Below are 10,243 nucleotides of genomic sequence, written 5' to 3'. Positions count from 1 at the left end.
AGCCCAAGTGCATAGGCTAGTTAGTCACTTTGAAACATGAGCTGAGTAGGTGATTAATAATAGTGTTAGTATTTTTGGAGCGTAATAATGAGAATGTTAGGAGTTTTATTACTGACTTAAAAAGTCCAGGAGGCCACTAGGGTGGGGATCTTCATGCCAGGTTAGATGGCTGCAGTTGGTACCAAGTTGAAGACTAAAGTTCAAATTTAGATTCTTTTAAACTTCCCTGCTAATGTCCATGTGAACATCTCTTTGCTGAACCCAGAACAGAGAATTAAGTATTCCAGACGATCTTTATTACTTCACATACGCCAAAGTAAATAACTAATTCCTAAAACAGTAGCAGAACAATCTATCAAAAAGTGGGCATGCAAAGTGTTAGTGCTAATAAAACATTTCGGGTCTTTATGTACAAGAAAAAGGCTGAGAGTCCAAAAAGGAAAAGAACAATGATGCTAACTGTACCCTTTTAATCAGAAGAATTTAGATATAAACTCCACTTATTCGTGGATAATGTACCCAGTTAAAGAGTAGAGGCTTCTGCACAATCCACTGTTTTCAGCGCATTGGAAGGTACCATAATTGGAGAATTAATCAAACTACCAGTTGGGACTGGAACAATCAGAGAAAGCAGAGCATTCGGATAACTCTGTGCATTCCTACTGGTTGAGTGAAAAGAATGAAGAGAATAATGTACGACAAGCATAATAAAAAATATTCACACTTGAGAATATATTCTAGTCTTCAGCATGTTGCAAAAAATTCCAAGAGATTTAACCCCAGGTTTTTGAATTTGATATATCCTTGTGCTTCATCTTTTCACAGTAAGTACAGAGTATAGGACAATAAGATGGATTGCTTTGACACTTTCTTCTGCCAAGATAAGATGCTTAATGATTCTCTAACAAAGCAAAAAAAATTTGACAGGGTACTCTGTACACACAAATATTAGACTTCCTAAAATTCTTCAAACGCCTGGCTTCAGATCTACTTTTCCATTCACCATATATCTTTGGAAGGTTTATGTATAACTTGTCGTCGTCATCATCTGTCATCAAAACCTTTACCTGAAGCACATAGGATCAGGTAGACCTGAATTCAAAGATGAGAAAACTCCAAAAGAGGAAACAAACTTTTGCAATAGCCCATACCCTGTCACCTCCTGGTAGAATTGCATTAAATATGCAATTGTAGAAGATCCGGAGTCTCAGATAGTTTCTCTTTTCTCTGTTTATGAGGGGGAAAGGGTAAGCCTTCCATGAGAAAGAAACCTCTCTAGCATATGATTTAAGAACAACCATTCACAGTGATGATGACACTCTTTTCGGTAACTATGATGTGGTTGTAGAATGGTTTTATTAATGAACTGATTATAAAGGAATATCACAATTATTAATAATTTTTAATATTATATATTAATATTTTGCTACGTTTATTTTTAAATCTGCGATCTAGGTGTTTGTCCTAGATTTGAGTTGATCCTGAGAAGAGATGTTGAATAGGTTAATCCTACTCTTCCAACTAGCAAAATTTACTAGTGTAGTGTAGTAATTCAGATGAAAAACAAAGCTTCAAGTTAATTTAGATTGGAACTTTAATTAGAAAAGTTAGTTCAGCTTCACCTTTCGTATTATTTCAATACAATCTAATTCTTCTCAATTGCACTCTATGATTCTATCTCACTTTTTTTTTAATTTCAGTGGTTCATATATTAGATTGGTTAACTGCTCATATTCTTCTATGGAATGATCGATATAGTATTGATATATATATATATATATATATTTAAACAAATAATACAGAAGTAATATGAACACCAATTCTATAATTTCTAAGCCATTATTACGTTGTTGTAGACATGATCATCGGGCAGGCTGGGCCGGACTTTTCGGGCCAACCGGACTTAAATAGTTGTCCATAGCCCGACCCACCAATCACTCGGGCCAGGCTAGAATAGTCTAGCCCGTTACCGCCCATTGGCCCGTAAGAGATCGGGCTAACCGGTCGGGCCGAGCCGGCCCGATCCACCAATCACTCAGCCCAACTCATATTTTAGCTATTTTTAGAATTTTTTTAACTATTAGCTTATTTTAAAAAAAAAAATTTATATTCCTCCATTTTAAAAAAATTAAAATAAATTAAATTTTTTTAAAGGTGTGCTTAAAATAATGCAAAACAGTATAATACCAAAATATGTTTACTGTAGCAGTGGTAAATTACTGTAGCAGAAGGGCAAAGTACTGTAGCAGACGGGCGGACCTAGTTGCCGACTAAACGGGCGAGCTTTCGGGCCGGGTTGGGCGGGCAAAGGGCTGGCCTGTGCCGCCCATGGGAAGTTCGGGCTCAGGCCGGGCTGGGCCTAAACCGGGTCCGGGCCGGGCACGAGCGGGCTAGGCCATTTGATCATGTCTACGTTGTTGCCATTGTTAATATAAAGTGCAATAAGAGGTCACTGTACTATCACACTATATAATGTATAAAATTACTATATTATAAGCATGATATAATACTGATATACGACCGAGTCAAGTCGAGTGGTAAATTTGTTTATTACTTTAAATTTTAAATAAGTGAATATAAGCCCAATAGGATAAATTAGATCCGAAATACTATGATTCCACTCTTATAAATAAGAGTGACCATGAGTTAAATATGATGAGTGAAATGAGTATTGAGTTTCGTTATTTTATTATTGTGCATTTGCCGTTAGATCATATTTATTTTCGTAGGAATATATCGTAACAGTAAAAGTTTCCAGGCTTCTAAATCCTAACCACCATTTTTCTCCATAAGTCACCCTACTTTACGACCATCTACCACCCCCCTTGGCCATTCGCTACTCTCCGACGACCGCCGTAACATTAAATATTCACTTCTATCTCATTTTAACATTTGCTAATCATTTCATTTTTAACATTTCGCCTCAACTTTGAATTCACATAAAATCAAAGCTATTAGATCCATAACTTATGAGGCTACCACCCCATAAAAATCTCAAAAATTTTCTATGAATATATCAGTCCAGATTTGGTTTGTAACATAATAGTTCAGATTTAGTTTGTAACATAATATTACTGTGACATGGCAAAATCCTTCGTTATCATAGTTATTTTAATATCTCTAAGGACTTGTGCTAAACCATCAAAAAGTAGCTTGCATGAAAGGGTCAAATTGGACTATCTGGATATAAAAACCTTTGCCCGTAAAATATCCTATTGAGGTTAATGCTACAGAATACTAATGGAGATGAAAGATTTCCTAGTCTCGTGGTATCTAACAAAACTATCCCTTGAAAGATCAATGTGCTATAGCGAGCATTATGCATGCTACTAGATGAAGGCCTAAGAATCTATACGAGCCAACATACGAAGACAATGGCATCCCTCGAGTCCAAAATACTACTCTTAACTGTCACATGTGATAATCAACTATGAACACAAGAAATAAGTCTTGCATGCAGATTGCATAACCACCAAGTCCCACAATGACTGCATCACGAGGAACAACTAAAATGACAAGAATATGAAGAATGATGAAATTTTGCCATGCTACAGTTAATGTATGACAACCACTCAGGATGCACTGTAGTAGCAAAGCTAATTAAATTATGCTGCATAAGAGTTTAACTTGAGAAAGGAAAAGGAATGCAATCTCAGCTATGATTTAGACAATTGTTGCTAAGCTGAGATGCAGGATAACCAATTAACCCTAAAACTAAAGTTATAAGGTAATGAACCAATAATGTACACATGAGATTAGGATAAAGCCTCTGATCTGTTCCACTTGCTTAGATTAAAAAGTAATAGAGTTGGACCAGAGCTAATAGATATACATCTCTAGCATGGGCACACAATTAAATGAATAATTGTGACGGTTAAAAGAAGGTAAAAATAACAATATAATATTAAAATCAATCATGAACCAAGAAGCCTTCCATTGCAGAAGGATATCATACAACAATACTAGTAGGAACATGCCTTCATACTGCCTCATAAATTACTGGAAGAAATTACTCTTACACTTAAGATATACCTTCCTAGAGAGTGGGACATCAGCTTTCAGTCTCTGGTAGCTTTTCATACCCAGCAGCGTACAAGATTTGCATCACTAAGGTTGTAGCACATAATGACACTGCATTACAATCAGATCACATGATCAATTCAGTTAGGAAGCAGAAACAGCCATACTTCAACTTTTCACCTGACAGAATCCAGAGGTTGGGAAACTAGGCATAAAGGAACCATGGTTTGGCAGCACTAGAAGAATGACATAGGGTATTACTGCGAATTCCATATGTGGCAACAAGTAGGAAGGAGAATAACCAGATGAGCAACTGACCAACAATTAAATGAAAGATATTTAAGTAAATAATGAGAAAAGACATACCTCATCTTTTTCTTCCTACAATGCATTTTGAGCAGGCAGAATTGGACCTTTGGAGAGGCTCCTCGTTAGGGGGCTTGATGGATCGAACTACATGATTAATCATATACAATCCATGGCTACTGATTAAGAGAAAAGTGAAAAATAAGTAGCAAAATACATGATTAATTATCTTGGATCAAGACATCCTACCATCCAACATTAGGGGCTTGACGGATCAAATCAGTTTGCCAGCATCGCAAAGCCTATGCAACTCAAATATTGGGAGATCAGGCATCAAGTGCTTGGACTGCTTCATCCTTCATGTAATAGGACACCATGAGATGGCCCTCACACAATACACAATCTTTGAAGATGCTAGCAGCAGTAAGTTCAAATTTGTCACTTCATGAAGAATGAAAAGAGAAAGTTTGGCATAAATTACAACTATGATTTGAATGGTATCCAAGCAAGGAATGTCAAGCAAATAGAATAGATCCTACTTCAGATAGTTAAACTTCAGATAGTTGATACAAGGAAAATAGTGACAAAATATAATTTCTTTTGCAGAACTTAGAACAAGGATGAGGTGTTACCCGATAAAATACAACATATCATAAGCCAAACATGAGCAAGGATAAGGTTGACTACCAAATAAAACCATCCCAATAACCAAAGAAAAAGTAGTACCTTCCTGAGATAGCTACGATTAGGCTATATTTGTTAACTTTATTGCATAGTTGTGGAAAAAGAAACTGCAAACTTGAATATTAGAAAAACTGAACTCTACATTTATCTCCAAATTATCTAGCAATAAATTGTTATAAACAAAGGACTGGAAACTGTTGAATATAGAAACAAACTTGTAATTTATAAATGCTATAATCACATCTGATTGTCATAAACATCTTGAGGATGAATCCAGAGAACTTGTTCATCAATCAAAGAGAGCTTTTCATCATCCAGTCGCTTCCAGGTCTTGATTGACTCAACCCCTGCCCATGATTCTCTCCCTTTAATTAGATGAGCTAAAATTACCCTTGCTCTCCTTTGCCAGCCAGCCCTCCCATAGCCATGGTATCCAAAACCTCCTCCATAACACAACCATATACCATTTATGTTGCCACAGAAGTCATTGAGATGATCATGACCAAGAAATACAGCTTTTACATCTCCTACTGAGACAAGAGACCTCAGGACACCAGAGTTAACAGATGAACAAGCAACAGCCTCCTGGAATTGACCCCATATTTCCTTATACCACAAGTCTCGAACTTCTGGAATTGGTATATGGAAAAATGCAAGTGCTGGAGCCGGGGAGATGCCCTGGTAGTTAAGGATACAGGATCAGCTTTGTACTCCATCTAGCAAAGCATCCACTAACATATACGCTTACTTTCCTATCATTTCCAAACAAGACAGTAATTATCAATTTAAATCAGGCAAAACACAGTTAGAAATTTGTCCTACAGCAGTGCCAGATGCAGAAGTTGATCTTGTTTAAGGTTTGAAGTTTTGACAGGAACCAGTCTGCGAATCCCATAGTTTCAGAAGTTTCATAATATGCAGGAAGATCTAATATAACTCCCTAATCCCAATAAAGACCTAAACTCAATATTATTGAACAAAAAATTAAAATCAGATATCCTATTTAAATCCTAATAGTGCCTTTACCTAAATAGGATTCATTTTCATCTACAAATGTAAACCTAATACAGCCTTAAAGAGAAAACTGATTGGGAATACTTCTCATGCAGAAAACAAGAGCGAATGCTCTTACTAGTTTCTACCTCCATATGGTATGGACCTTCCCTATCTCTTCTTTCTCTTCCTTCCTCTTTTGAGCCTAGGCGCTTGTTTCTCAAAATACTTTCTGCTTGTTTTCAGATTCCTATTAGTTTGCTCTACCAGTAAAGAGATGCATTCTTCCCTTCATTTCCGTTTGCCTTCAATTTCTTATAAGAGAAATTATTTTATCCTTTAAGACCAGAGCCACCAAAGTCATACTTACTCCAGAAATCTTAGGATTGTTAACTTCATAACAACTTCAAACTTCCAGCATTTATTAGCCAAAGAAGATTGCAATGAATTAAGAAATACACACAAAAGGAAATCACAAGATTCATGTTAACCACTTTACAGTCAATAGATACCCTTATCTTTTATCTTCAATCCAAATCAAGGCCAAATTGAGATTTAGGAATTTTGGATAGAAAAATGAGCATATATAAACTATAAGGGCTTAGTAACCACTAAGTAAAGGTTGAGAGAATTGTTTTCATTAATATTTGATCCTATGAACCAAAAGTTAGATTAAATTCGTGAGAAGATTCCCCTCACTAAGCAATCATAGTGGGATCTGGCAATAGGAAAAAGGATTCTGACATGATTTTATCCTAGCTGAGCTTCCATAAGATACAGGAGAGTTGTCTCTATTAAATGGTTGACAAATAAAGATGGGGCCGTTGCTGCAACTATCTATTATGACAAAATCTGGACTACACAAAAGTTAGGAACTATCTAATGTAATTTTCATTGCATTACATCTGCGAGTACCTGAAGCTCTTTAGAAGCAGTTTGAAGCCAAGAGAGTTGAGATTCCTTAATCCATCCATAAGTTCTTCTCCCGTCAACTATGGCACGATAACCACTGTCAAGGAAGTAGAGATTAAGCACACTAGTGTTAGCCATCGCCGAACCCGAAGCACCATGCACCTTGATATTATAATTGCCAAAACCATCTATGGTAAAACCAGAAGGATTGACTTGGGACACAGAATAATCCATGAGGGACATGAATGACATCAGCTCTTCACGAGACATTGTGGACTCCTGGTCATGGTTACCCAAGATAGCCGCCCAAGGAGTCCTGGACTCCATAGCAGGCCCAACAGCTCTAAATAAAGATTCTGCCGCATCGGATGCACTAGTCCCAAATATGTTGTCCCCTGATTCACATCAGAATAGAACACAGAAATCTTCTCACAATTTCCTTCTTGGTTCATTTTTACTAGCAAAAGGATGCAACAAGAAGAAAGAATAAACCAGCATGTAGACTAAAATTTTTGCCTCTTGGATTCAATTTTTCCTAGTAAGATTTAACTGTTGGGAAGCCAACTAGCAAGCAAATGCAAAATTTTCAAGAACATAGTCAAAACCGTATATTTTTTCTTAGGTACCATTAACAAGATAGAAATCTTATAACAATATTTCCTCGTTCAATCTGCTAGGAGAAAGAAATCAAGAAAATAACTAGAAGATAAAGCAGAGCAGTGTGTACACTAAAATTATGATTTCAGTTATCTACTACGATTGATCTTTTTCTAACCAAAATCTGGATTCGTTTCTTTTCAGCTAAAACTTAAATCTCTCGCACAGAGATAGAGAAAAATAAGAACAAGGAAACCAACTAGCATCCAGATTCAGCATTTCAAGAGGAACGTTGTCAAAGTTTGATCTTTTCTTAATGCACAACACTAGTAGAAGTAAGGGGAGTAGGAAAAGACCAGTGAAGACGATGAGATCGGGATTTTCCGCATCGATCATCCTCCTCAAGAATCGGGTGGTGTTGAGATCGGAGCAAGCAGCGAATTCGGAGGGAAGGACATCTCGGCAACGGGTCACCGCGCCGTTGCCGAAATGCATGTCCGCCACCTACCCAACCCAAGATAGACCAAGTTTGACGGTCAAGAAACCCTAAAATCCAGAACCCAAATGGATCGAGCGATTTCGATGGAGCTCACTCACCTGGAGGATCTTGAAGGTGCCATCGTATCGGAAGCGCAAGGGGAGATCAGGGGACCTCTTGATGCGAGGAACGGGGTCTTGGAAGAGAGAGGAAGAGAGGAGAAGAGAGAAGACGATGACGAGGAGGAGCATTAGGAGGAGGAGGGAAGAGAGGGCTTGACGCCATGGATGGGAGCCCGACATCGACATTCTCTACGCGACACACGTGCTCCGTAGTGCTCTCGTTTATACAAGTTGCTGACCAAAAAGCACTGGTACAAGAAAATTAAGGCATTTTCCTCTCCTCTCTCACTCTGTCAACTTCTCTAGCAAACAAACAAAAAAAGAAAAGCTCTCGGGGAGGCGAAAGCACTGGGGCTAGCATTCCAAACTCTGGAGCTCGTGAAGTTGAAAATGGTGGCAAAGAGCCCCCAAATAAGCTACCTGTCGGGGGAAGCAAGGAGCAATGCGGGGATGTTCCTGACCTGAACCAAACCCCTGAGTCTCAAGGGGCCAAGAAGAGTTGGGCATCGGTAGTATCTGGTACTACCAGTAGCATAAAGAATAAAGGTATGGGCATTATTCTGGAGGATGTTCTGAAGAAGATAATGGAGGAGACTGACACACTGTGTTGCCCTCCCTGGATCCTGAAGTGCTTCCGGGGTAAGTCTATACCCTTGGAAACTCTTTGGCTAGTTCTAGCCAAATTTGAGATGCTAATGCATGAGTTCAATGAGATTCTGTTGGACTTTCTCTTTCAATTTTATGATTCTATTGGCTTTCTCTTGGAGTTGCTGAAAATTTAAGCAATAATATCCAGAATCATATAGGGAGGATCTGGCACAGAGGAACGCAAATAAACAGGAGCAATTTTAGGAAATTGTCTCCTCTGTAATTTAAAAATAATATTAATATGATATGATAATGCTAGTAATATTATGACATCTATATTCATGTGTTATTTATTAGTATGTATGCATTATTATTTCAGAGGATTGAATACATGTTTTGTATATTTTATGCACTTTAGTTATAATGATCATGTCATGTGTATTAGATATTGCACCACATATACGTACTACTGAGTAATTAGATCTCATCTGGATAGTACCCTTGTACTCACTTAGCTAAGGTTAAGGACAAAGAGTGTATATATAATATATTGGTCCACATCTGAGATGGTTAGTCTTAGGTGGATAATTAGGTAAACTATACGTCGAGTTTTAGTAGGCATGTTTATTGCCGAGAATAGAGATCGATCACTTATTGATCTTGAAAAGAATGATTATGAGGTAAGATTTATAATTCTAGCAATACTAGATGGCGCACGGTTAAGGTATCTTTTTGAGACATGGGCTCATGATTTTCCACACTAGGTGCAGTGATGAATGTGAGGCTATAGATATCTAATCATATGCATCGTCGTTAGGCATATACGGGCGACATTATCGAGATGTTTATTTCTCCTCGTTGATTGAGGCTCTAGGAGAGCTTATAATATTATTTATTATGATATGGAGACTCTCGAAGAGCATGTGGGGATTGTTAATTACCGTGAACTTGAGACTCTTAGAGAGCATCTTGCTATGAGTTATGATCTTATTCTATCAATAAACCTTCGTTATTTAATTTATGAGTGTAATACATTATCATTTGAGCATGATTTATATTATTACATTTTGTATTATACTGTTTTTATGCTATAGATACGTATATATGCTGGGGTTGATACTCACCACCTCGTGGTAGAATATTTTTATGATTAATAGATATAATCGAAGTCCTGGAGAAGTAGGCGAGGACTAGCTAAATTATCATTTATTAGTCATGTTGCCCATGTGCGGGTAATTATCTACTTCAAGATATATCATGGACATGTATTTTAGAAGCTTGCTGCAGCCTGTGATAGATTTAGATTTTTTGTTGAATTAATTTTGGTAAACTTTGATTTATTATTATGGATACTTTGTTGAAATGTTTGATCAACAGATCACGTGAGCACCATATGGGTTCTATGTGGATAGAACGATGTATGGAGGTGAAATATTTCAATTTAGTATTAAAGTTAGGTTTACTACTAATCTGACAATTCTCTAGAATAATGTCTATATAAAATTAAGTGGAAATGAGCATCGAGACCACCGTATATAAAATA

General features: G+C 37.2%; 1 protein-coding gene across 5 annotated transcripts; it reads right to left on the bottom strand.

Annotated features, from left to right (window-relative positions):
* Positions 1-745: 745 nt before the first annotated feature.
* Positions 746-8,799, bottom strand: LOC140779073 (probable inactive purple acid phosphatase 28). 5 transcript variants are annotated; one of them, XM_073124031.1, is made up of 8 exons: positions 8,110-8,799; positions 7,869-8,016; positions 6,919-7,310; positions 4,387-5,688; positions 4,201-4,280; positions 4,033-4,131; positions 1,152-1,227; positions 746-1,067 (listed from the first exon to the last, which is right to left on the bottom strand). In XM_073124031.1, the coding sequence occupies exons 1-4, from the start codon at positions 8,296-8,298 to the stop codon at positions 5,248-5,250; spliced, it is 1,170 nt and encodes a 389-aa protein (XP_072980132.1). In that variant the 5' UTR covers positions 8,299-8,799; the 3' UTR covers positions 746-1,067; positions 1,152-1,227; positions 4,033-4,131; positions 4,201-4,280; positions 4,387-5,247. The 5 variants fall into 5 exon arrangements, with proteins under 5 accessions (XP_072980132.1, XP_072980131.1, XP_072980135.1 ...); XM_073124034.1 differs by having other exon boundaries at positions 747-1,067; positions 4,033-4,280; positions 4,387-4,473; positions 4,576-5,688; XM_073124029.1 differs by lacking the exon at positions 4,201-4,280 and having other exon boundaries at positions 748-1,067; positions 4,387-4,473; positions 4,576-5,688.
* Between the last annotated feature and the right edge of the window lie 1,444 nt (positions 8,800-10,243).

Source organism: Typha angustifolia, chromosome 15, assembly GCF_048772165.1.
Source record: "Typha angustifolia cultivar Huaian chromosome 15, ASM4877216v1, whole genome shotgun sequence".
Taxonomy (NCBI): domain Eukaryota; kingdom Viridiplantae; phylum Streptophyta; class Magnoliopsida; order Poales; family Typhaceae; genus Typha; species Typha angustifolia.
The sequence above is the reverse complement of the archived record's forward strand: the minus strand, read 5'-3'. Positions and strand labels throughout refer to the sequence as shown.

Excerpts from the sequence above, each read along its gene's own strand:
- LOC140779073 (XM_073124030.1), bottom strand. The coding sequence starts at position 8,298 with ATGTCGATGTCGGGCTCCCATCCATGGCGTCAAGCCCTCTCTTCCCTC. Across the intron at positions 7,311-7,868 it reads CGATCTCATCGTCTTCACTG|GGGACAACATATTTGGGACT; the intron begins GTCTTTTCCTAC and ends GATGTGAATCAG. Across the intron at positions 5,689-6,918 it reads CTGCTTCTAAAGAGCTTCAG|GGCATCTCCCCGGCTCCAGC; the intron begins GTACTCGCAGAT and ends CTTAACTACCAG.